At 49.3% G+C, this 25,795-nt stretch overlaps 1 protein-coding gene across 1 annotated transcript in view; it reads right to left on the reverse strand.

Annotated features, from left to right (window-relative positions):
- The window catches only part of MEGF11 (multiple EGF like domains 11), a 249,764-nt gene that overhangs the window by 189,649 nt on the left and 34,320 nt on the right, over positions 1-25,795 (reverse strand). Inside the window, exon 4 of the mRNA XM_052646651.1 lies at positions 6,700-6,792. Coding sequence (XP_052502611.1) covers positions 6,700-6,792 — 93 coding nt within the window. The remainder of the gene's footprint in view (positions 1-6,699; positions 6,793-25,795) is intronic.

A 25,795-nucleotide genomic window follows, 5' to 3' on the forward strand; every position in this document is an offset into this window, starting at 1 on the left:
TTGGCAATACTTTCTTGGATATGACATCAAAGGTACTGGGAACAAAAAAGATAAATTGGACTTCACCAAAATTTAAAAGTTTTGTGCATCAAAGGGCACAACAGAGTAAAAAGGCAAGCCATGGTATGGAGAAAATATTTTAAAATCACATATAATGCATTAACATCCAGGATATATAAAGAACACCTACAATTTAGTAGCAACAAGGCAACCCAGTTGAAAATAAATGAACATTTCTCCAAAGAAGAAAAGGGCACTCAAGTATACGAAAGGAGACTCAACATCACTAATGATTAAGGAAAAGCAAACCAAAACCACGATGAGATACTACTTTACACCCATTAGGATGACCAGTATATTGGGGTGGCTAAAAATTTCATTTGGGTTTTTCCATAAGATGATAGAGAAAAACCTACATAAACTCTCTGGCCAAACCAATAACAAATAAAAATAGAAACTAACAAATATTGACAAGGCTATATAGAAATTAGAACCTTGTACTTGGCTAATGCGAGTGTAAAATGGTATAGACCCTGTGGAAAATAGTATGGTGACTCCTCAAAAAATTAAACATAGAATTACTACATGCTCCAGCAAACCGCTTCTGGCTACCTATGCAAAAGAAGTGAAAGCAGGAATGTGAAGAGATATTTGTACATCCATAGCTGCATGGTTCACAATAGCCAACAGGTACAAGCAACCCAAGTGTCCGCTGATGGGTAAAGGGGTAAAGAAAAGATAGTGTATACATACAATGGAATATTATTCAGCCTTAAAAAGCAAGGAAGCTCTAATGCATGTCACAATATGGACGCAAGTTTTAGACATTATGCAAAGTGAAATAAGCCAGTCACAAAAGGACAGATGTTATATAATCCTTTTTATACGTGGTACCTGGAGTCATCAAATTTTGAGAGAAAATAGAATGGTGATTGATTGTAGCTGGGGGGTGTGGGGAATGGGAAGCTAGCGTTTAATGGGTAGAGATTTTCAGTTGGGGAAGATGACAAGGCACTGGAGATGGATAATAACGTTGGTTGCACAGTAACGTGAATGTCCTTAATGCTATAGAACTGTACACTTTAAAATGGCTAAAATAGTAAACTTTATGTTATGTATATTTTCACACACACAAATCCCTAGCACATAGATATTGTGGTTTGACAAGGACTGACCTAGAGAGTCCCTGGCTAGTTGAGGAGTATGAGTGTATTTCTGAGCTGGTAAATGTTATCTTTTCATCTGCAAGGATAGTTGAAAGCCAAGTCAGCCAGGGGTCCCCCACACCATTCAAGATAAGAACACATTTGACTTGGCAGAGGCTGCTCTTGGTAGTGGCCCAGCTTGGTTCCCGCTGCCTTCATTGCTCAGGCCTGCTCTGCAGTCCTGTCTCATGCTGAGCATCAGACCTGGAGGGTGGGCGGGGTGGGGGGAGTTGGTTTCCACAAATAGTGAGAGACTGTGCAATGAGATTTTACTCTCCTGCACTCTGTGCACATGGATACAACCAGTTCAGTAGAATCTAAAAATATGGGAGACTACGGAGAAAGCAGAGGCAGTGGGACTTCTCTCCATGTCTACCCCGCCATCCTCCCTTCTGGGGTGGCCTGAAACCCAAACCAAAATGCCACTCTATAACCCAGAATCCAAACTGCAAAGCACCTTGGGGAGGGAGGCAGAGAAGCAGGACCCAAGAAATACAAGAATTAAATAATACAATGAAGGCTGAAATTTCCAAGTTGATTCTTGGGTATCATTTATAAAAGTTAACAGGGCGTATTTAATTTAGGAATTGGCTCACGTCCTTCTCCTTACAGCTGAAACCTCATAAATGAAATATACTGGACTATTGCCCAGTGCGGAAATAAAAGTTATGAATAATGTTTCTATCTCAATCATTGTCAGTGCTTTAATATTCTTAATTACTTTAAAAAGCTAGATATTCAATATGGCAAAACTTTTTTTCTTTTTATCTCTACTTGTGAGATTAGTGCAATTTAATAAGAGTCACTCTGTCGTCTTTATTCAGTGTAAACTGACATTTCATCCTTTTACTCTTCATTATTATATAGGATGGATTTTATGACCAAGCATACAGCCACTCCATTTGCCCATATTGGTTCATCTAACATCTTGGAATTCTCCATAATAGCTGACGTGTCTACCTACCAGAAAAATCAGCATCACCTTATTTCCTTTATGGAGCAGAAAGAAATTCATCCAGGCTTTCAAGAAATTAGGCTATGGGGTTATAAGTCTGTAAAAGAATGAAAAGTTCCCCCCAATACTACTACTGGATTCGTCTCCTTCATGTCTATCAAAGTCATAAATCCCTTGGCAACCACAGAGGGCAGGAGCAGGCAGATGATGGATCTTTATAATCCTCCCTGCCACTTCCAGGAACTTATCCTAAAAAGAAACTGGAACATGTGGGCAAAGATACACGTGTAGGAAGAATCCTTGCAGCATTTTTATGCAGGACCACAGCCCCTTATCCATAGGTCCACAACCCCCAAATCTCTAAAGAATCCAAAGGAATTTTTTTTTAATTTCCCAAAATTTATTTAGGGGCACAATCTTTGTGGAAGCCATTTGTGGTTATATACCATCTATATATCACTAGAAGTCATCAGTTATATGTCACTTCAGAAATGTTACTATGTTTCATCCCAAGGTGTTGCCCAAACTCCACTGGAGGCATATGTCATACATGATCTAGTCACCATAAACTTTCCTGAGCTCTGAAAAAAATCTACATTTTGAAAGCAACAAGGAACAAAGATATTGGATAAAAGATGATGAGCCTAACATACTGAAAAATCAGAAACAGCCTCAATGTCCATCACCAAGAGACTGGTTACTTTTAGTAATCCATCGAATGAAATTCTATAAAGCCATTTAAAAATTTTAAGGGAGATTCATGTTTATTGATAAGGAAGTGAGTATATGATATAAGTTGAATTTAAAAAGCAAGTTACAGAATAGCACATTTGATCTAATAAAAATGTGTCTTCATCTAGCTTTAAGAGCAAATATGCAAAGAACAGGGAAGGTAACCGCTCAAAGGCCAGAAGAGGTTATCACTGGGTGTATGGGTTTAACTTTTTGTCTATACTTTCAGTGCCATTTGAATTTCCTTTTAAACATGAACAGGTACCAGGTAGCGCTAGTGGTAAAGAACCCACCTGCCAATGCAAAGACATAAGAGATGTAGGTTTGATCCCTAGGTTGGGAAGACCCCCCTGGAGGAGGGTATGGCAACCCATTTCAGTATTCTTGCCTGGAGAATCCCACAGACAGAGAAGCCTAGTGGGCTACCTTCCATAGCGTTGCAAAGAGCCAGACACAACTGAAGCGAACTCAGCACACAGCATATAGGTATGTTTTTAGAATCAGAAAAAAACACCAACAAGAATGATGCCTTTGACTAAATAAAAAATCCAAGCTTCCCTGCAAGTATGTCACATGTATAGATATGCAAATGAGAGACTCCATTCAGAAATCTCCAGATACTGTGCTGACGGAGACACCCATCCCCATTGACAGGGGCCCCATGAAGTCCCTGAGGCGCCACAGAGCACACACAGGCAGACAGGTGTCCAAAGGCACAATAGCAGGGAGGGTCAGCTTGCTTGGAAGTAAACAAATTCACAATTTGTGTCCCATGGCTGATTCATCTACTTCCACAACAATACCTCAGGGCCACATCTTTCAAGCAGATCCTTCCTTCCCCTGTGAGCAACTTGGTTTTCTCATCAAGGACCTGTTTCACCCTCAGGCTGTATTAACAGAGGCTGAGCATCCAGAAGGAAAGAGAGCATAATAATTACATGTCCAGGCTTAGGTTTTTGCTTGATCAGTAGTCCCAGTTTCATCATTTACTAGCTGTGTGTCCTTTGAAAGTTCTTTACCCTCTCTGTATTTCAACTTTCTCATCTGTAAAATGGGGCTAATAATAATTTTCATATCATAGGGTTTGTGTTGCAAAGAGTAAATGAGAAGATGAATAAAGTACCTAGTGCATAGTAAAATTCAATAAAGGGTACCTATATCTATTATTATTTTTCCATACGAGCTTGCATCTGTGGTCAGATCTAGGAACAACAGTCAAGAGGAATAAAGGCCACAGCCAATGGAGAGAAACTAAATAGAGAAGGAAGTTTAGACAGTGTCATATAAGAAACAAAGAAGCTTTGACGATAAAAACTGGGGGAAAGGAGGTGATCGCTGTCTTCTAGTACCTGAAGGCCTGACCTGTGGAAGGAGACTCTGATATCATCTGTACGGTTTCAGTGACTACTGTCAGTTGCTCTAAGATGACTATCTGTCCACACACAATTTGCTGTCCACTGAGCTCCTTGGGAGAAAGCACAAATATGGTAAGGATGGTCATGGAGATCCAACACCCAGCCCTGGCCTTTATCATGGGTGAGAACCAACTCGTAGAAGCTAGAAACGGATTTCAACTTAACACAGGGAAAACTTTTCAATAGTCAGAATGTGCTTCTATAGGAAGCAGTGAGCTCCTTGTTAATAGAGGGATTCAAGCAGTGGTTGGAAATTTCTTGGCAGGGCATCTAAATGGTCAGTGCTCTGACTGATTTTGAGAATGGGAATCTATGAATTCCCTTCATTCAATCCTCCCATCTCTCAGAGGAGGGTTGGAATTCTTCTTTTAAGACTTTCTGTGAGTTTAGGAGTACATGCCTTGAGTAGATGCAAAGGTGGTGGCTTTTGAACCCACGAGGGTGGATTTACTGAGGAAACAGGTTGTGAGTTGCTCAGCACCAAGTCTGATGACTGAATTGGGAATGGCAATTGGGCAGCTTGTGTTCACACTGTGAAGTAACAGGGCTACATGCTTGGTAAACACTCTGGGCACAAGATTTACTCTTAACTGCCTAGTCCCGTTGATCAAAGGCAGCTGCCCTTCCATTTCTTTCACTGGACTAGAATGAAACCCGAAGTGACAGACTGTCTGAGAAAACCCTCCAGGTCCCGCAGCCACCACAGTCCAGAAACAGTGAGCGTCAAACACACTCGTGCTGAATGGCGATTTGTATGCACTCAGGACCTGAAGAATCATGCTCTATTTCAACCTCCAGCAGACCGCCCTTGACATCATAATTTGGCAACAGCAAGCAAACCTGTCCCAGAAGGGTTAACCGAATCTGAGTTGGATAGTTCCTCATCAAAGATTCATTGTAGGCAAAGTTACACAAAGCAGAACAAAGATAAGGGGGGGAAAAGCTCTCAAACATTTCAGCCAACATGTTTCTGGTGCTCACAGAAAGACTGCTTGAACACATTTCTTTATCTTACGTGTCCCCCCAGGTGTACTTTTCATTGCCTGGGGGAGTCCCTGCCCTGTTTCTCAGCACAACTTACCTCAAAGCAGGGAAATGGGTGGAAGGAAGAAGATAGTACAGTCAATGGAAGTCCCAACACATTAGAGAGTCTCTGGAGCACCTCTAAGTGACCCTGGGCTCCCCAAGCCTAGAGAACCACCCAAACAAGGCCCAAACAAAATCACACCCAATAGTTTGCTTTGCCTGGTAAGTTCCCATAGACTGGATGGACAGGGAGACTCCAGTCAAGGCCTTTGGAAAAAAGGACCATAATAAGGTGTCACCCCAGCAGAGAGTAGAAGACAGCAAGGGCACCATATTGGGCCAGCGTGGACCCAACATTCCTTAAGTTGTCAGGACCACTGCAGAACAGGGAGGTGGCTCCCCAAGACGGGTCACTGATAGGGGTTAGACCCCTCCTGGATCAGCCTGGCTATGTTACCTACTCGAGTCACACGCAGAAAGACACCCTATCCCAGCTCAAAGCAGGAAGGGAACTAGGCTTCAACACTAATCAAGGACTCAGGAATCAAGCAAGACCATGACATTAGCCAACCACTCATCCCAAACAGTGCCACTGGAAAGAGGGCTGTCTGTGAGGACGTAGGGGAAATGAGCCAAAGGGGACGCCCTCGTCTTCAGTTGGACTCTTGGCAGAGAAGCCCCTGAGCACGCGGCCTGCAGTCCCACAGTAGAGGTGTGTCTGTGCTGCTGTGGGTCACTCGGTCAGTCCAAGAGCGTCGCCTCACTCGTGCTCACTAGAGAGCCTTCCCCAGGGAGTGGGAACGGTCCACCCAGAGAGATGTAAGAACACAGTAACCGCCCCCTACAAGCATGCCATTCTTCTACCTTTGGGGAACACAGAGGCATCCCAGGGCCCTCCAGTCTCATAAATCAGTCCCTGGAGTCGCTGCGAGCACCCACTGAGCCTTTGAATTAGCCACATTGAGGCCCAAACCTTGACTACTGTGACGTCCTGGGTTGACACCCATGGGTGGCATCTCAATCTCACTTTAAGCCTCAAAGACCTTACTCAGAGGTGTTTCATCCATCAAAAGTCAGAGTCGCTGTGAGCACCCACTGAGCCTTTGGATCAGCCAAAGATGATCCATAGATGACTGCACAGTTCCCCCCCCCCCCCCACATACAACATGCAATGCCCCTCCAGACCGCCACCATGCCCCTAGAGCCCTCCACCCCAAGTACCATCATGTAGGCATGCTTCCTCCCCGATGCCCACATTTGCCTAGGCACCCCAAGCCCAGAACAAAGAATTCAGCATCCAACCACGCAAAGTCCCTCCCCAGCCAGAGCTGTGGCCCCGCCCAAACCCCAAAGACCCCAGACTCACCGCTGGAGCAGTCAGGCCCTCCCCAGCCGGGCTCACAGTGGCAGGTGTCCGGGGAAACGCAGCGGCCGTGCACACACTCCTCTGTACACAAGGCTGTGGGAGGTCAGAAGAGAGGGAAGACCAGTGTGAAAACCAGCCTTCTGGTCAAGGAGCACAATCCACTTTGTAAGGATGCTCAGAACGCATCTCTGGCTTCAGGGACAAGCAAGCTACTCCTGACCTGAGTTATTTAACTAACTCTGAAAAGGATTCAACAGGGTGTGCTTCATCTTAGCCTTGTTTCCTAAAATGAAACCCAAGCCTGAGAAATGGCAGCGTGGTGACTTTTCAAGAGTTATTTCCTCCAAAAAAAGGAAACACTCATTTTTGGCTATCAAACTAGAAGCTGTCTTTTTAAAAAAAAAACAAACAGCTGATGGGGATGGCGAGAGTACAGGAATCTGGACAATTCATGCACATAGACTCTGATCTCATAGAATATGTGTATCAGTCGCTCAGTCGTATCCGACTCTCGCGACCCCATGGACTGTAGACCACCAGGCTCCTCTGTCCAAGGGATTCTCCAGGCAAAGGCATAACGAGTTTTAAAAAAGAGTATTTCCTCCAAGGTTTAACCCTAGGAGACCCTCCACAAAGCCCAATCCCTACAACCCCACCCCTGTTCTCTTTCCCCATCAGCTCAGAAAATGACCCATCTTTTGGTTTCCCCAATTTCTTTCTGCAAAGGCCCCCACATTTATCAGGTTGCCTGAAAAGAATCTGTTCCCCTCACATTTTCCCCACCTTTCTGCCCTCCTCCCCAAATGGCCCTATTTTGGGGGCTCTCAAATGTCAGCAAATCTGCAAAGTACACAAATGCTGAGGAAAAAGCAACAGCTAATTATAAGAAAGTAATTAAGAGAGACAGCCATGATGATAATTGTAATTAGAAAGTGCCTGGCAAATTCTTATCACTCAGTCAAATGCTACAGCCTCCTGAGTTGGGAGGCAATAGCAGAATAGTTTCCATCAACTGCCCCAGTGCTGAGAAGGCTTATTGGCAGCAGTCTGAGGAAGGGAGATTATTTCTCTCTCCCTTTGACATCCACATTTTCTCAAGGTCATCCATTGCTCCTGAGAGATCTGCCCCACCATCTAATCCATCAGTGAGGGATTACAGAAACCTCCTTGGCCACCCCATCCCCTCAATTTTGTAAGCCTGGGAGATCAGTGGCTACCATCAACACTGTCAGTTTTTCAGAAGGGATCTAGATGAAGCTTTTTTCCTGACAAGTAACTAGACACCTTCTCTCTGCCTGGAAATGGCCTGGGCCGGGGAAGCAGGTGGCCCCCAATGGTGAGCTGAGAGGACCTGCCACTGACTTCCAAACACCCACCCTGCTTCCATGCCCGCTGCCTGGCCGAATGGAGCGAGAGGGTGCTGTCAGGTTAGACAGGAAAGTTCATTTTGTGGGGGGTGGGGGGTCCTCTGCATGTGTGCCTGCTCAGCTGCGTCTGACTCTGTGACCCCATGGCCTGTCACCTGCCAGGCTCCTCTGTCCATGGGGATTCTCCAGGCAAGAATAATGGAGTGGGTTGCCGTGCCCTCCTCCAGGGGATCTTCCCAACCCAGGGATTAAACCCACATCTCCTGCGCCTGATGCATTGACAGTGGATTCTTTACCTACTGGGCCACCGAGGAAGCCCATGGGGTCCTCTGGCCCCTCCTGAATACAAACCTTGGCTCTGAAGCTGTTGCCTTAGCTTTACCTAGGCCTCCTGGCAAGGCAGACCCCAAAGAACCATTTCAGACGCCCCATTGGTTCGTCCTTTGCTGACAGCCCACCCTTGCCAGCCTGGCATGTAGTGTGTCTCGGGGGAGCCCTGGCCCTTGAGTCCTTCTCATTGGTACAGATGGCTTTCAGACAGAGTTCTGGTTGCGCTCAAGACTTTGAGAGCCCGTCACTTCACGGCTCCTGGGCAGTGGCTGGGGCCTACTGGCTAACCCACTGCTTAGCTGAACCCTGGCCTCAGTGACCAGTTCCACTCAGAGCCACAGTGAGCTGCTCACTCAGTAGCTAACAAGACGCCAGTCAGTCCTCCCTGCTTCCTGGCTTTCCCCGCTCCCACTGCATTTGTTAAACAAGCTCAGGTTCAATGTCCCCAGCGTACACCAGACACGAGGCATTATACCCTGGTTCCCCATCAGCCCTGTCCTCAGCGGCTCCCTCTTCCCTCCATCCCACCCCCTTAGGCTGAGGCCCCACTGTTTTCCATTCCTGAGCCCCTCACCTTCCAGCAGACCCTCCCGTTAGCTTGTCAGGTGAGCCCAGATACCTCCAGTCACCTTCTGACTGCAGACAGCAGCGCCTTGACCCCTGCACAGGGGTTCTGCTGCGGAAGGCGAGGGCAGGCAGTGGACCGGGGAACTTGTCCCATGTTAGGTCTGAAAGCCACCTCACAGAAAATCCATCCATCTGCTTCATTTTATCCATGGAGGAACTGAGGCCTGGGGGTCTGGGATCCCATGAACTGTGTGATCTCTGGTCAGGGAGGAAGGAGCTGGAGGAGGAGGCTCCCAGAGACAGAGGCCTCTGAAGGCTGAGGGAGGCGAGAGGCGACCACGATCATGTGGCCTTCATGCTGCATCCAGACTGGACATCCTCTCCCTCCCAGAAAGTTCAAGCCAGAGAAAGCTGTGTCAATGTGCCAAGTGCCCTGTGGGCTGAGCAGGGGCTTGGAGCAACTCAAGGGAGAAAGGGCAGAGACTAGCCAGTGCCCTGCCAACCCTCGCCTCTCTGGTCCTCTGACCCTAGAGACATAAGCCCTGGCCATTGTCCTGTACCCTCTCCTTCCTGCAAGGGAGGCATCTTCGGGGGCTCTGAGCAAGCTCTTCCCATTCTCCCTTCCTGTGGCCTCTCCCAGGGACCCCTAGGACCGCGTGCTGAGGACCTCCCCCAGCTCAGCCCTGGATCCAGCACCCAGGCTCCCGGTGACTCTACAAGCCGAGTCCCTGGGCCTGAGTCCAGGGATGTGGTTGCTGTCCCAGCAGTCCATCCAGACCTCATTGTCCCCCTCTCCTTCTTATCACCCTGGTATTCTGTCTTGGCTATCTGCTTGTCAAAAACCTCAGTTCATTCATATTTCATTGGAGTTGTTTAGACAGTGTTGTTTGAAGCATGAAATATTGATAGCAAATTTCTGAGGTTCAGATAGCCATATCTGGCAACTGGGCCACTACGTGTTATGTATCTGGTGGGGAGGGGACAGGACAGCGGTGCCGCAAGGCGAGTCTCCTGGAGGGGAACAGAGGCAAGACCCACGACGCCACCTGGAGCAGGGGCAGCCAGCTCGACACCAGATTCTACGGGAACCCAAGGTGGGCTGTCCCTCCACACAGGGCCGGGGTTTGCACGGCAGCCACCCCAAGAGTATACAGGTCCCCTGAGTTCTCTCTGACCCCAGTCCTTCATGCCAGCTGACCCCCCAGGAGAGGTTGAGTCATGGTTCCGTCACCCCCAACCCCTCCTCAGGCTCTTGTAACTTGAAATGGGGGCATTCTGTCAAACCCCCTTCTCCCTGCTGCACACCCGGGTGCTGTCATGGGCACCCTGAGGCTGGCTCTGCCGAGGGCTCTGCGGGAAAGTCTGAACCTCTGCCCTCTCAGCTTCCCCCCACCCTCATCGCCACCCCATCGTCCCGCCTCAGTCCTGCCTCTACCCTCCTAGGTGTTAGAGGTGCATTTAGTGATGAGCCGCATGGCACAGCGGCTAAGAGCACAGATGGCACCCAGGGAGCCGGGGCTGGAGCCGGCGGCGCCACCCATCAGCTCCGGACTTCAGGCGAGTTACTGCCCCCACTGTGTCAGTCCCCGTCTGTTCAGCTGGGGAGAGTGACAGGCTGGGCCTCGGGCTGTGTGCAAGGATTCAGTGAGCTGACAAAGTACCCAGAGCAGACCCTGGGTCCAGTCAGTGCTGAGTGAGTTCTGCATTGTTACTAGCAGGGTGTCCTCAGCCCCCCGGCAGGGTCTTGGCCATGCCTGAGCTTCCCTAATCCTCCACCCCCAGGCTGTCTCTCTTATTCTCATCTTTCTCTGAGGTCATAAACACGGGGGGTGAGCTCTAAGGGACATGGGGGCGGAGTACTGCAGGGCAGCCCCATTCCCACCCCCTTGTGGAGAGGCCAGGATGGAAGAGAATGTGACGACCCATGTTTAAACTCCCTATCTGCTATTTACAGTTACAATTACAGGACAATAAGCAAATGGTTTAACCTTCTGTGCCTCAGTTTCTTCGTCTGTAAAATGGGGACAATAATAGTATCTATGTCATGGACTACTGCAAAGATATAAAGCAGTGATACATAATGAGTGTTTAGACCTGGCCTGGCCCCCAGTGAGCACCCAATAAACAGGACCTGCTATTACTAACTCTCTGTCTCTCACACACACGCCCTGGGGTCTGGATCCCATGTCAGAGATAGCTGATGGTGCTCACCACTTAGTGCCAATTCCTGTGTGCTACCGGTTTCTGAGCACCCTCTATGTGCCAGGCTTCCCCACATGCTACCTCAACATCTATCACAGGCCATCCACACAGACTTTGAGAGAATTACCTCTGTCAGTACCTGTCTCTCCTTTGCAGATCTCCAGCCCCTGGGGGACAGAGGCCACTTTCAGTTGGGCTTATTAAAGCTCTCATGATGCCTGGTACACAGTAGGTGCTCAATGTTTGTAGGTCCCAAGGAGAGAGGACCAAAGCAAGCATGGAGAGGGCATGGTTGTCTTTGGTTTCAGAGGTCGGTCGCAGGGAAGTTGCCATATCTCTAGACCCTGCCTCTCGGCTCAGGCTACCGCTGGACCTGTGGGAACAGGATGCTGGGTGATCTTAGGGATGGTGGGGGCTGTAGAACAAGCCCAGCTGTAGATGTGAGGAGACCCGGGTTTGTGTCTACCAGCATCCATCTCAGTGCTATCAAGCAACTCACTTTCCTCTCCAGGCCTGTAACCTCCCCTGGAATTCAGATTAGACCAGAGGAGGTCTGAAGTTCCATTCACTGAGAGTCTCCAGAAGCTGCCCTCTGCCCACTGTCCTCCAGGAAAGACCTGGGCTACTGCCAGTGCTCTAGTCCCACTCGCTGACCCCCCAGCCCCATCCTCTTCCCACGGTCTTGTTTTAGTCACTAAGTTGTGCCCAACTCTTTAGTGACCTCATGGACTGTAGCCCAGCAGGCTCCTCTGTCCACAGGATTGCCCAGGCAAGAATGCTGGAGTGGGTTGCCATTTCCTTCTCCAGGGGATCTTCCTGACCCAGGGATTTAACCTGAGTCTCCTGCATCAGCAGGCAGGTTCTTTACCATTGAGCCACCAGGGAAGCCCTTCCTGTGATCTAGTAAATCTCTACTTTCAATCTCACAGGGACCCATGGTATCTGTCCTCCATTCCTTTGAAAAAGACACTGGATGAAGAGCCAGGAGACCCAAGTATGAGTTTAGGCTCAGGCCACCTGACACATGAGCCTGGGCAGGTGGCTTCCCCTTCCCTCATCTATAAAATAAGAGCATTAAAGCACATCACCCTTAAAGGCTTCTTCGACAGCTGACACTCCCTTGATGCTGGGACATCACCATGTCACAGGAGCTGAAAGCTTGAAAGGCTTCCTCTCGGCTCCCCAGTCCCAGTCACCTGGGTCAGCAAGGCCAGGCACAGCCTCCATCACTCAGCTCCACCAAGAAGCTGAGAGGGCTACGGCCAGCCCAGTCTGCACAGCTATGGAAGGTGAAATATTTTCCCACCAGAACCTCCCTACCCACACAAGGTTCCTCCTGACCGGCCCTGCCATTTCCCCAATTAGCTTGGGTTGATCTGGTCTCCCCAGTAGAGTGTGAGCTCCTTGAGGTTAAATCCAAAGTCATAAACATCCCTGGAACTTACCGTGCCTCACAGTTACTCCATGAGTGGCTGTTGGTGACCCTGTGCTTTGCAAGGGAAACTTACAAGACCAAGGAGAAGGACCAGGATGCAGAGAGTGTGGAACCATAACCTATGATGATCATGTGAAGGTTGGGGCTTGTTGATGGAGCAAGTGTAGCCTGGAGAAGCACGTAATGAGTGGGAGGCAGGTCGAAATAAGCTGACAGGCTGTCAAAGAGAAGTGGGAGCCACTCAGTCCCAGACAAAATAGGAACTCAGAGGCACACGAGACAAAGGGGCAGATTTCAGCCAAACTCAAGGCAAGATTTTCTATTACTTGGATGGCTCAGTAATTCAGAGGCCTCTTTCTATAGGTAGGTAGCAGCCCATCCCTGGGAACATTTCAGTGGAGTATAGAGGACCTACAGAAGCTGGAGGGCAGGGGTCGGATTCTCAGGCCACATGCTGCTGCCATCTATTAGAAACAGATGTTTTGTTGGAGCACAGCTGTGCCCACTCACTGACATATTGTCCAAGGCTGCTTTTGAACTACAAGGACAGAGCTGAGTCCTCGCCACAGAGACTGATGGTGAGCAAAGCTGAAACTATTTGCTACCTGATTCCTCAAGAGGGGACGGAACCCTCCAGCTCTAGATTTCCCAATCTGGTAGGAAATTGGATGTTGGGACTCTTCAGGTCCCTTTCCCCCTTCTATACTTCCATCATTCACTCATTCCCTAGTATGACCAGATGGTAAAACAAAGCCCAAAGTGTGCTTAGGAAACACCCAGTGATGCCCAGTCTCCTTTCTCAAGTGGTCCTCTGGGTCCCCCTGAAGGTGCAAGAGGCTGGGAAGCATAACCCTCAGCAGCCCCAAAGGCTCACTTGACCCTCTATTTCTGTCCTCTCTTTTCCTCCTAGAGGGACAAAGAATATGGACAAGCTAGCAGCCACTCATGCTGCAGTTGCTTAGGTGGATACTAGTGGCTATGGTAAGTGAAAGAGGCCAAATATAAGTCCTCCTTCTTTGCTGGACACTGACTATCCATTGTGCCACTTCATCCTTGAGGCAGGTATTGGGTTGGCCAAAAAGTTTGTTTGGGACCCAAATGAACTTTTTGGCCAACCCAACAGGTTCATTATCCCTTCTCAAGCCTTTGTAAATAGTTTTATTAAACCTTCCTCAGTTAACATACCATCTGTTTCTCACCAGGACCTAGCTGATCCAGTTGCCAAGACAAGGTTTAAACTCACATCCATGTGATTCTAAAAGGTCTGCCCTTAACCTCATGCTCCACCACCACCTGGACCACAGGCTGAGATAAGTTAGTACAGTGCCAAATCTGTCACCAACTTAGCAAGTCCCCTCCCTCCCTCTGGGTCTCAGTTCCTCATCTATGAAATGAAGGAGCTGAATGACATGATTCGAATGTTCCTTCCGGCTCTGGGAGTCTAGGGTTTGAATTTTTGGCTCACTGATTCAAGCCAAGCTTGAGAAGAATCCATTCCACAAATGTAGATGCATAGCTCGGCATGGGAACAAGTGTGATCCGAGGTACGGAGGCAAGGCCAGAGCATCAGTCCTGAGCCGGGTTGATATAAAGCAGCCAGCATGGGGATCTTGGCATTGAACCAAAGGGTCTAGGTCAGACTTGGGGTCTCCTCTGCAAATGAACTCCTGAGTCAACACTAGCCCTTCCCTGGTCAAGGCTGTCTCTCGCTCATGATGAGCCCTCTGAATCAATCTCCCGATCCTATTAGTATTCCATGCAAGTCCCTGAGGTGTTCATAGTAATATATTTTGCCTGGTGGTTTGCAAAGGGTCTTCTAGTTAATGGAACTATAAAAATTACTTACATGAAAAGGTCAAGATAAATAAAGAAAACTTCCATGCTCCCTGGCCAGCTAGCCTGATACCCAGCTAGGACAAAAGAAGGCTTGGGAGCCAAGGAAAAGAGGTGGTAGCCTCCCAGAATTCTATAGCACACAGCTTCCAGAGTTTTCCACTAACCCCATTTTCCCCGGTGTTTCAAGGCATATTGACCAGCCCTTCATCAGCATTCTTGGCTGGAGCTTCAGATCAGGCTGTCATGTGATTTGGCTTGGAGGTAAAATGACCTACATCCAAACAGGCCTAGGTGCCAGTTCCAAAGCAACACACTTAGCATGAGTGATCCTGCCGTGGCCAAGGTCACATAGCATGTGAGGGTGGTGGGGGTGGGTACTTGTGTGTCTGTGTCAGAGAATCACCAAAGGAAGTTCTAAAACAATTCATCAGATGTGTATCATTCATTTCCTCTCCAGTTACCAGCCTGCCACCCCTTCCATGGCCAGAAAGAGCCAAAACAGCTGGTCAACACATCTAGAGTTGGCTTTTAATTGCTGCAGTCACCTGTGGCTCCGAGACATGAATACTCAATCTTTTTAAAAAAGAAGCATTTCACCTGCAGGGCTGATAGGATGGAAGGACATGAAGGGCCAAACGCTCTCCTGGTCTGCGGCCTCCAGGTCCCCTTTCTTCCCAATGGGTGGGGGGGTTGGTCCTAGGGAGGCTCCCACAGGACCCTGGGGTGGGTAACCAGGGGCTTGTCACCCCCACTCAACCAGACACATTGGCCTAGAGCCACTCATCTTAATTCAGTGGTGCCCTAGCTGAGTTTTATCCTTTGGCATCCAGCATCATCTAAAAGCCCAGGTCCCTGTGCTGCCACGTATTAGCTGTGTGTCCTTGAGCCACTTATCTTGTCCTCAGTTTCCTCATCTACAAAATAGTTGTGAACTTAGAGGTAATTCATGCAAAGTGCCTAGAACCAGAGGTTGGTTATAATTGCTGTTGGTTGTTTTTGTTTTCAATGCTAGTGTTATTAAGATTCCTCTTCCCAGGACTGGCCAGGGCAGCTGGGATATGTGGTCCCACAGTATCCTGAGGCTCATTTACAGCTCAAAAGGTGACAGAGTGTCCTGGTTTCTCATTTACCCAGGCAGGGAGGGGAGCAGCCAAGCCCTGCGAATACTGCAGAGACAGAGGGTAGGAAGGGAGGAGACAGTCCAGGTTCAGCTCACTGGTGAATTATAATTTACCCAGGGAAGCACCATCCACACCCCCTTCCTCTTCCATTTCTCAGAAAAGAGGAGCATGGAACACGAGGAGGCCCCAGGCTGCCAGGCTCTTTCTCTCAAGGCAGACTAGCGGTTGTACTTTTGGGGGGAAATGTGGACTTGGGGGTGGCACCTGCAGCCTGGGGATCCCACCTGCTCCCCAGCACCCTTTGCTTATTCATGCAAGTACCCACCCTCACCCGCCTTCCCCTGCTGTATCCCAGGCTCCCCGGGCAGGGCTTATGCAGAGGAATCCAAAATGAGGAACTGGCCAGGTCTTCCTTGCCCTTGGGACTCCCAGGCAGTCAACACTCCTCCAGTTTGCTCTTGATCCGTCCCCACGAAGAGCCCCTCTGGCCCCTAAGAGCCTGGAGCACCCCCTCAGAGAGCTGTACACAGAGGAGCAAGGGCTCAGCTCTGATTTCCACAGTCCAGGAGCATGAGGCAATGAGAGAATGGACTCGGAAGAGAGTCTAAGAATGTTACTTCCTAGTTGTGTGACCCCCTAAGCAAGTTCCTTCACTTCTTTGGGCCTCAGTTTCCTCATCTGCAAAATGGGAACAATGGGAACTTCCTGGGTGCTCCAGTGGTTAAGATTCTGTGCTTCAACTTCAGGGGGCACAGTTTCAATTCCTGGTCAGGAAACTAAGATCCCACGTGCTGCAAGGCCAATAAATAAATGAATGAATAAATAAATAAAACCTGCTCAATCACTGTCCCATGGTTGTTAGAAGCATTAACAAAGGGAAAAAACACTCTCAAAAAATTTACAATAAAAAATAAAATTGAGACAATGATGCTCTCCCACAGAAGTTGGTTGCAAAGTTAAATCATCAGTATATATAAACTGCTTAGAACAGTGCCTGTCGCATAAGAACCACACTATTATTTCTTTCGAGACCACCTACTACATTGCCCTGCCTCTGAGCACTCACTCAACCAGAAAGCATTTATTAAGCACCTACTACATGCCAGACACTCCGCTACGTGCTAGAAATACCTGAAGCAAGCAGCTGCAGCCTCTGTTTTCTCAGCGTGAGAGCGGGAGAGGGAGACAGTGAGTGAGTGAGCGAGGGCACTAAGGTGTCCCTGGAACCACAGCAGTTCGGGGTGGGCCTCTGCAATTCATCCTACATGCCAGCACGCAGCCTGGTACCCAGCAAGTATCCCATAAATATACACGGAAATGACTGAGTATCTGAATCTGTAAAACATCTCTCCCCTCTCCCAGCACTCTGCCCGTCTCTAATGTGGACCAAGCTGGTTAGGGTTGAAGATGTAACTCAGCTAAGAGGCCAAGTCCCAGGTCTTCCCATGGTGGGACAATGAAATGCCCTTTAGAACAACTCCAGGGACTCTCCAGCTTAGAGTCAAGGATTGTTCCAGCAACGTTCAACAAGGATTTCAGTCGGGTTTGGGCCCTCACATTCCAGCCAGGAGCCCTGGGGGCCACTTATCATCAAATGCCAGGATCAGATCACAAACGCCCCTGGGGTCCTGTCTTGTATCTACACTAGTCACCCCAATATATTAGCCTGCCTCTCAGGGCTTGTCTCCACATAGCTTGAGTGAGTGAGTGACGTCGGTCAGTCCTGTCCAACTCTTTGCGACCCCATGGACTGTACCCTACTTCCTGTGCCACTTCCTTCTCCCATTAATAATTGTTCATCAGTTAAAATTGCTGGGTGGCTCGGATGGTAAAGAATCTGCCTGCAATGCAGGAGACTCAGGTTTGATCCCTGGGCTGGGAAGATCCCCTGGAGGTGGGCATGGCAACCCACTCCTGTATTCTTGCCTGGAGAATCCCCATGGACAGAGGAGCTAGGTGGGATACAGTCCATGGGGTTACAAAGAGTTGGACACGACTGAGCAACTAACACTAAACTGCCAACTTGTCAGAAGGTTCCTATTGGGTTTGCAGGTAAAACAACATGTGTGGCCACTGGGCCTGACAGAAACACCAGCGTCACAGTCAGCTCCCACAACCAACCCTGCAGGGCCCAGATCTGCATGTGGACGCTCCTGGGACCTTCAGCCTTCCTCACTTGGTAAAGGATTTCCCAGCTGAGCTGTTCAAACCACCAATCCGGCATTCCTGCAAGGAGCAACAGCTTTTCAACTTGTTAATGATGTTGGAACATACGGCCTGAGTCAGCAACCCCCAGCACACGACCCAAGAAGATCTTTTTCTGGGTTTTTGTTTCCCGCCCCCCCTCCACCGTTTGACAGATGCCAGCCTTTCTCCAGAAAGACACATTCCAACTGATTTATTTTTTTCCTTTGGGAAATTGATCCTCAACGCCTACAAGGAAAGCAAAACATGGGGCTTGTTGAGCATGTTTTTAATGCTCTGATTTAAAAACTGGTCCCCTGGTTCTGCCTTGTGGCTTGCCCTCCCTGAAGGAGCTAGCTGCTTCTCCCAGCCACACATGACAGAGTCCCACGGGAGGTGCTGGCGGGTGAAAATATGTTCATTAGAGAGACCCCGGGCAGAGGGACATGGTTAAGCATGTGGGCTTCAGGTTGGACAGACCCAGGTTCACATCCTGGTTCTTCCACTTGGCTAGCTGTGTGGCCTTGAGCAAACTAGGATACCCTAACAACACCTTGGGTTCTCCAACTGTAAGACTGCCGCAACAGTGTCTCCTAAGTAAAGGGTGGCTATGAGGGGCTAAATAAAACAATGCCTGTAAGGTGGTTGGCAGAGCAGGAGGCAGCCTACACATGACCCTCATACACTCAGAACTCAGAGAAGTCAGCAGGCACTCAGAACCACAGCACTTCAGAGCAGAAGGGGCCACGTAATTAGAAACCCCACTTCCACCACCTCAGCCAGTGCTTGAGCCCCTCTCCTGCAATCCATGCCAAACCCCTCCCGAGAGACTCCTAGTAGCAGGAAATGCAGCCACTCTGCTCCAGTGTCACTCAGTGACACCCACATCCTCAAGAGAGAAAGGCTCTCTCCTGCCTCCGGGCCTTTGCGCATGCTGTCCCCTCCTCCCGGAGACACGCTTCCCCTCCTCTTTGTTGTCCACCTTAAACATGGCCAACTTCAGGAAGCCACCCCTGGACATTTCAAAAGGCTAGGTGCTCCTGATACACGCTCTCCTAGCACTTGCCCTTCCTTGTCAAAGTACAGGTTGAATGTTACTGTTCTGCTTGTTTCACTGTCTTCAACTCTGGACCAGGAGCCTCGGAAAGGAAGATGCTCGCTCCCTTTCTCTCTTGAAACCTTAGGGCCCAGCACAGACCTGGCACAGAGCAGAAGCTTCATAAGCATCTGCTAAAATGTATGAATGAATCAATCAATGAAGCCCCTTCTGTCTGTGAACCACTCTAATTACTAGAAAGCTTTTTTGCTTCACTGAACTGAAATCTGCCTCCTCAGAACTTGCCTGTGTTGCTGCTGAGTCTGCCCCTTTCTGCTCCCCAGCCCATGTTTCATCCTGATTCCACATGACAAGCCTTCAGGGAGCTTTTCTCTATTGAGACTGAAGCTGATCAGATACAGTGACAGGAACAGCTTCTAAGGAGGGTGGGGCCGGGACCAAAGGTGCACACGTGTGGAGAAGCATCCTTCCTACCTCCAAAGTTAACATTTCGTGCTGGATTCTGGGGCCAGGCTGTTGCCAGCAGCTGGTGTGAGGAAACCCACGCCAGGGTTTACAAGCACCGTCACGGCCATGTGCCCCAGAAGTTGAGCAGCCTGTGGTCCTGCTGGTTTTAAATCTCATTCCTAATGAGGAGCTAAATCAGGAGCTACTTAGCATCACTGATTTAGGGCTTTAATAAAAATAATGCAAAGTGGAAGGGAAAGGCAGCTGTGAAGGTCACTGTCAGCTGCTCCTCCCTTCTCACTACCACCATCCCTGTGAGGTTCTCTACCCAGCCGAGGATCCCTAAATTCCCCTGAAGCCCACACACAGGAGTCGGTGCTTTTATCAACTGCGTGCCTGCTCAGTCACTTCAGTCATGTCCACCTCTTTGTGAACCTATGACGATAGCCTGCCATGCCCCTCTGGCCATGGGATTCTCCAGGCAAGAATGCTGAAGTGGAATGCCATGCCCTCCTCCAGAGGATCTTCCTGACCAGGGATCGGACCCTCATCTCCTGGGTCTCCTGCACTGCAGGCGGATTCTTCACCACTGAGCCACCAGGGAAGCCTTTTATGAATTAGTCCTTATCAAATCACATTCCTTCGTAGCCTGGGCTGTATTTGTTTCCTGCTGAGTTATATTTAGGAATATCCTAACTTCTTGGGAACTTAACACTTCTCCTCTTTGAAAAGACACTTTAACATCCCCGGTCCAAAGAGTCTAGAGGCCTGTGACCCCGCTTTGTGGTTTACTTGTCCCCTGGATCACTCACACCCTCCACCTGAACAACTCAGGACGGGGCAGGGGACAAGACAGACTCTTAGAGCCTTTACAGCCTGACATTCTATGATTGGGGCATCTGCAGTTCTTCCCTCAATAGAGTTTAGAGAAGTTCATTTCCAACTCCCTGATGAAACCCGGCGATCCCTGGACCCAGGGTCAAGGCTGTTTCCTTCCATTTCAAATAACTCTATTTGAACATTGAGTACTTTAGTTCTTAAAAAGCCTTTTCATGTAAAAAACAAAACTCACCATCACCTGTCTCATAGTTTCTAAGTGGCAAAGCCAAGATGCAAGCCCCAGGCTGACGGTCCTCCCCACTTCCCAATATGGCCTGTTGAGCGGGCCTAAACCTTCAGGGTGGCCAGTAAATGAGCTATGTGGGCACACAGGCTTGGTGAGTAGGGAAGGCTTCCCAGAGAGGGGTCCTGGTGTGTTGGGAGGGGCAGAGTGAATGAAGCACCTCTCTTGAACAGACAGAGGTTTCAAAGACAGTCCTGACCAGTTCTCTCCTCTGACTCCAGTGGTCAGGCTAGAGTCACTTGCCTCTCACTGTTTGGGGCAAAGAACAAACCCAGCCCTGGTGACTCGGGGTGGGGAGCAGACATTCTGCTCTGACCCTCCCTGCCTTGCTCTACAGGATGGCCCTGGCCCTCGCCCCCTCCTACCCCTCCCTCAGTTCAGTTGCTTAGTCATGTCAGACTCTTTGCGACCCCATGAACCGCAGCATGCCAGGCCTCCCTGTCCATCATCAACTCCCAGAGTCTACCCAAACTCATGTCCATCGAGTCAGTGATGCCATCTCATCCTCTGTCATCCCCTTCTCCTCCCGCCCTCAATCTTTTCCAGAATCAGGGTCTTTTCAAATGAGTCAGCTCTTCGCATGAGATGGCCAAAGTATTGGAGTTTCAGCTTTAGCATCAGTCCTTCCAATGAACACTCAGGACTGATCTCCTGTAGGATGAGCAGCCCTAAGCCATGAACAGCAACAACTGGCATGAAAATGAGCAGGGATTCTCTCCTAAATATCTCATCCAAGGGCCTGTCCCCACATCTTTGGGGAAAGGCACCATCTCAATATACTTGCTCTTGAGAAAACGGCAAATGCCCCAGATCATTCACAGCAGCGCTGTCTATGACAGCCAAACGCCCATCCGCAAGGGGAAGGGGAAACAGGCATAGTAAGGCTATTCTGTGGAAGACTACACAGTCATAAAGAGGAATCAGAAAGCTCTCCGTGTACTGATAATGTACACAAAGCTAGAGGTGAAGTGGGAGACATAAAGGCAGAGCATTGGGTTTGGGATATGCTGCCATTGGTGTAAAAATTAAAAAGCATAGGGGAAGAATGCGTATACATACTTCCTTATATGTGGATAAACTATCTCTGAAAAGATGCCCCCAAACTAATACTGGCTCCCTTCAGGAAGGGGGAACTGGGAGAAAGGCTTCCTATTACACCCTATTTTGTAAACTGTTAAATATTCCACCAGGTGAATGTATTATCTGTGCAGAAAATAAATACCATTAAAGCTGTAGAAATAAGGCACTCTCTCCAAAAGCCTCTGTTAACATACACGAGACTCCTCTGGGAGAGAGAACACATTAGTGTCAGCCTTATTAGTCCTGAGTGAGAATAACTGTCATCACAGCAGGGCCCTGAGGGGACGGGACTCCGGGCTGAAAAGCTTGGAGAAAGGTTTGTTCTCATCCAGTGGCTAAACCTTGGCCCCTGCCTGAAGGTCAGTTCTCCTGCTGAGTTAGGGCCTGAGAAGTTGCATCCCTAGCAATAGCCTAGTCTCTGTCACCTTGGCCCATCCTAGGAAGACAGCAGGGTCCCTGGGGGCTTTGCAGCACCAGGCAGAGGAGAGGCTGGCAGGGCAAAGATGCACTGTCCCAACTTCCCAGCAGCTGCCGACCTCAGCACAATGTGACCCAATAAAACATCATCGCCCGAATTCCCTGAGATGACGTTTACTCTTGTATCACGCTGAGGAGTATTGATTTTCCCAAACAAGGCCCTTGTTCTCCCTTGTCCCAACTTTCATCAACCTAATGCTGTAAGATGCTTTCCCTGCTCTGTCCCCTTCTGTCTCCCTCCCTCCTCCCTTCTTGGGTTTTTCCCTCTCTCCCACTCCTCTCATATACGCCCCCATTTCCTTTCCCCTTCTCTCTTCACTAATCAATCCACCGCTGCCGCTGCTGCGCAGTCACGTCCAGCTCTTTTGTGACCCCATGGACTGTAGCCCTCCCGGCTCCTCTGTCCATGGGATTTCCTAGGCAAGAATACTGGACATGTTGCCATTTCTTTCTCCAGGGGATCTTCCCGATCCAGGGATTGACCCAGCATCTTCCTCTTGGTAAGTGGATTCTTTACCACTGAGACAACTAATTCACAGCCCTACTCTAAGCATCTCCTCAGGCCCAGAAGTGACAAAGCCCCCTGTTCCTTCCATTTTAGTGATGGTCTTCTGGTCATCCAGATCCAGCCCCTCTGGCCCTTCAGGAAGATGGGTTGGGGCAAAAGGAGGGAGGAGAGAGGGGAAGAGACTGCAGCATGTAGTGAGCTGGCTATGTCATTTCCGGTCAGAGCCCCAGGGAGGGATGCTGATGGGACCCCCAGATTGCTCAGCATGGGCTCTTGAGAGAACCCTGTGTTCCAGCCGAGAGCACGCTGACACCTGAGCATCCTCTTTGGGTTGCTGTACCCTTTCTTTTCTGTACCCGACAGTGGAGCCTACTGGAAAATGTCAGAGGGTCCTTACCCTCTCTCTTCCTGCCTGTCCACCTTCCCACCTTTCCTTCAAGGTTCAGCCCCTGCCTCTCTGCTCAGGGCATCCTGCCAGAAACTCCAGCTGGCCAGGAGGGGGCTACTTCCTATCTCAGTTCTGGTGACTCCTGGCTCCCATCTCCAACTCCTTAAAAGATGGACCAGACGTTCTTTATCAGCACCCTGCTCTCCTCCCCCCAAGCCCTGTCCTGTTACCTAGCACAGTATTTACAAAGGAAAAAAATTTGGTGGGTATCCGCAGATGGGCAGAACAGAAAGAAGGAAGGAAAGAAGATAGAGAAGGAGAGATTAAAGAAAGATAAAACATTTCTGCCTCTGAATATTCAGAGCATACCATATTACTATTCATCCAGCACTTTATAATTTCTAAAGCTCATTTATGTTTGTCATTCATTTGCTTTCCCAACTTTCACAAAAAGTCAGCAAGACAGGGCTGTTACTATACCCATTTTACAGATTGGGACACTGAGGCTCAAAGACTTGAAGGCACTTGCCCAAGGTCACCCACACCTGAGCTGGCCAAGAACTGGGTCTTCCAGCTCCTCAGCCCTGGCCCTTGGTACAGCCTCCCTGGCTACCTGTATTATTCCTCCAGCTTGCCTCCTTGAGCAACTGGCTCATGATTAATTGTGCCTTGAATGTGGGGGGCTCATCTCACAGGCTGGGCTACCAGCTGCTGGAGAGCAGAGACCTGTCTGATGGTCTTTCCAGTACACAGATGCAGCCCAGGGCCCACACTGCACAGCAGCCAGGTGGACGCTTGCTGGGATGGAAGCCCGAGCCTCACACTGCAGAGAGCGAGCCCACGGCAGAGCTGGCTCCCCAGGGCCCAAGGACACACGCTTCCAGAAATCAGAAAGCCCAAAATGGCAAGACAGTCATTTCCTCCTAGGTAGAAAACTACAGGAAAAGTGACAAGTGATTCAGCTCTTTAAGCCCCTAATGCCATTTCTTTCATTCCTTATCCCAGAGCGCCTACAGGGGACACAAATGGCAGGCACTGAACAAAACATTTTACCAAAACAAAACACAAGATCAGGCCCAGAGTGGGTTGCCATGGAGTCCGAGAAGCCCTCGGAAGGCAGCAGTCAGGGTTGCAACCCACATGCTTCCACGGCTCCCCACACACCCATGTGCAAACACACAGCCCCCAGGCCTGGGCTCCGCCTCCTGCAGGCCCAGAACAAGGCCTTCTGGAAGGCAAGATCAAACCGTTCATTCAGGAGACTGGGCTGTGTGACCTTGGGTGGATGCTTCTTAGAGTTCCAATTTCTCATCTGAAAAATGAGCATGGCAATGACTTCCTTGTTACAAGGTACACAGACCAGGTCACAAGTGCTGTGGGGGAAATACAAGGTGTGGTAGGACAGCCTTGTGGTTAGACCATGGCCTCCAGAGCTGGGGTTCCTGTGTTCAAATTCCAACTCCACCACTTCCCAGCTAGGCACTCATTGTTAGGGTGCTCACTTTACTGCTGGCTGCCTTGTCCCCCCACAGGCCTGCATTATAGGTAAAGGCAGCCCCTGACCTTGGCAAAAGGAGGAGAAGGGGAGGGGATGGAAAGGAAACTGAGGGCAGGTCTCAGTTACCAGGGCAACCTTCTATCTGCCCAGCGATTTAGTTTGTAAAAACCCTTCTTTCCCAGGATCTCTGTTGTTGCTGTTCTGCTCCCCTCCCCATGTGTGGTTCATAGTGAGGGTTATTTGTCCAGTGTAAATAGATGAGAACCCCAAGCAGCTCAGAGGAGGCAGGTGACTTGGCCAAGGTCACACAGCAAGTTAACAGAGTCACAGCCAGAATCCAGTCCACCAAAGCCTGCTCATTCTGGGCACCTGTTCCCACAAAGGGAAGCGGTGAGACCCGCGAGGGTCCGCATGGTCTGGCAGTCTCGGGGCAGGGCACCCCTGTCTACAGCTGCAGTGATGCCTCCATGCCCCCCAAGCTCTGCCCCAGACTCCCGCCTGCGTGCCCCACCTCAGTGGCGATGCCAAGGCCAGGGGTTCTACTCCCATAGGAGCCCCTCCACCTCCTAGTTTCTTAGATACATAAAGCTCAGTCCCACCTCAGGGTCTTCATCCACGCAGTTCCCCTGGCTGGAGCTCCTCGCCATCCCTGGGTTTCATGATTCACCCTTCAGCTCTCAGCCCCTTACTCTTTTCCCCAATTTCTCCATCCTCTCATCTGAAGATCTCCCCAGTATTGGCTCTCATCACCCCATTGAAGGTGTCATTCTCGATTTACTTGGGGAGGGGGGCAACTGTTGAAAGGCTGTCTCTTGTTAGGTATCAGCTTCATGGTAGGGAGAGACCCCCATCTCTTTTGTTCATCCCTGAACATCCACGCATTGTGTCAGCACTGAGTACAACAGGCATTCAATACATGCTGTCTGAATAAGAAGTAAATGAACACATTGTTCAGCCTTTTGAGTAGGCACGCAATAAATGTTTGTTAAACGGATGACCCTATTTCTGAAAAGGTGCCGTAATTACTGTCATAAGGACACTACCAAAATAAACATTTTTGCTTTCCTGACTTCCTCCATGCCTCTGCAGGACTGGATATAAATAACACCTTGCATTTGTATGTAACAGAGTAAAAATCCAATTCATGTCAGATCCCACATATTCATCTTGTGAGGTAGGTAGGCAAATTTTGCTGTCAGATGGTGCCCAAGGAGAATAAACAATTCCCCCAGCTTCACACAGAGGTTCATGGAAGTATGGAGAGCAAAGTACAGCTATGGTGCTACCCTGATCAAGCCAGACCTGCAGCCCTTCCTACAATGCCAAAGGAGGGTAGAGAAGTTTGGGAAGGATGCCTTGCTGAACAGTGAGCTCCCTAAATGAAGGATCGTGTCCATTTTCCCCATCATCTGGCCCAGAGCCTGGCACATAGACATGCTTGAAAATCAGCTGCTAAATCAATAAATGATATTTTGC

The sequence above is a fragment of the Budorcas taxicolor genome, chromosome 10 (genome assembly GCF_023091745.1).
Source record: "Budorcas taxicolor isolate Tak-1 chromosome 10, Takin1.1, whole genome shotgun sequence".
Classification (NCBI taxonomy): domain Eukaryota; kingdom Metazoa; phylum Chordata; class Mammalia; order Artiodactyla; family Bovidae; genus Budorcas; species Budorcas taxicolor.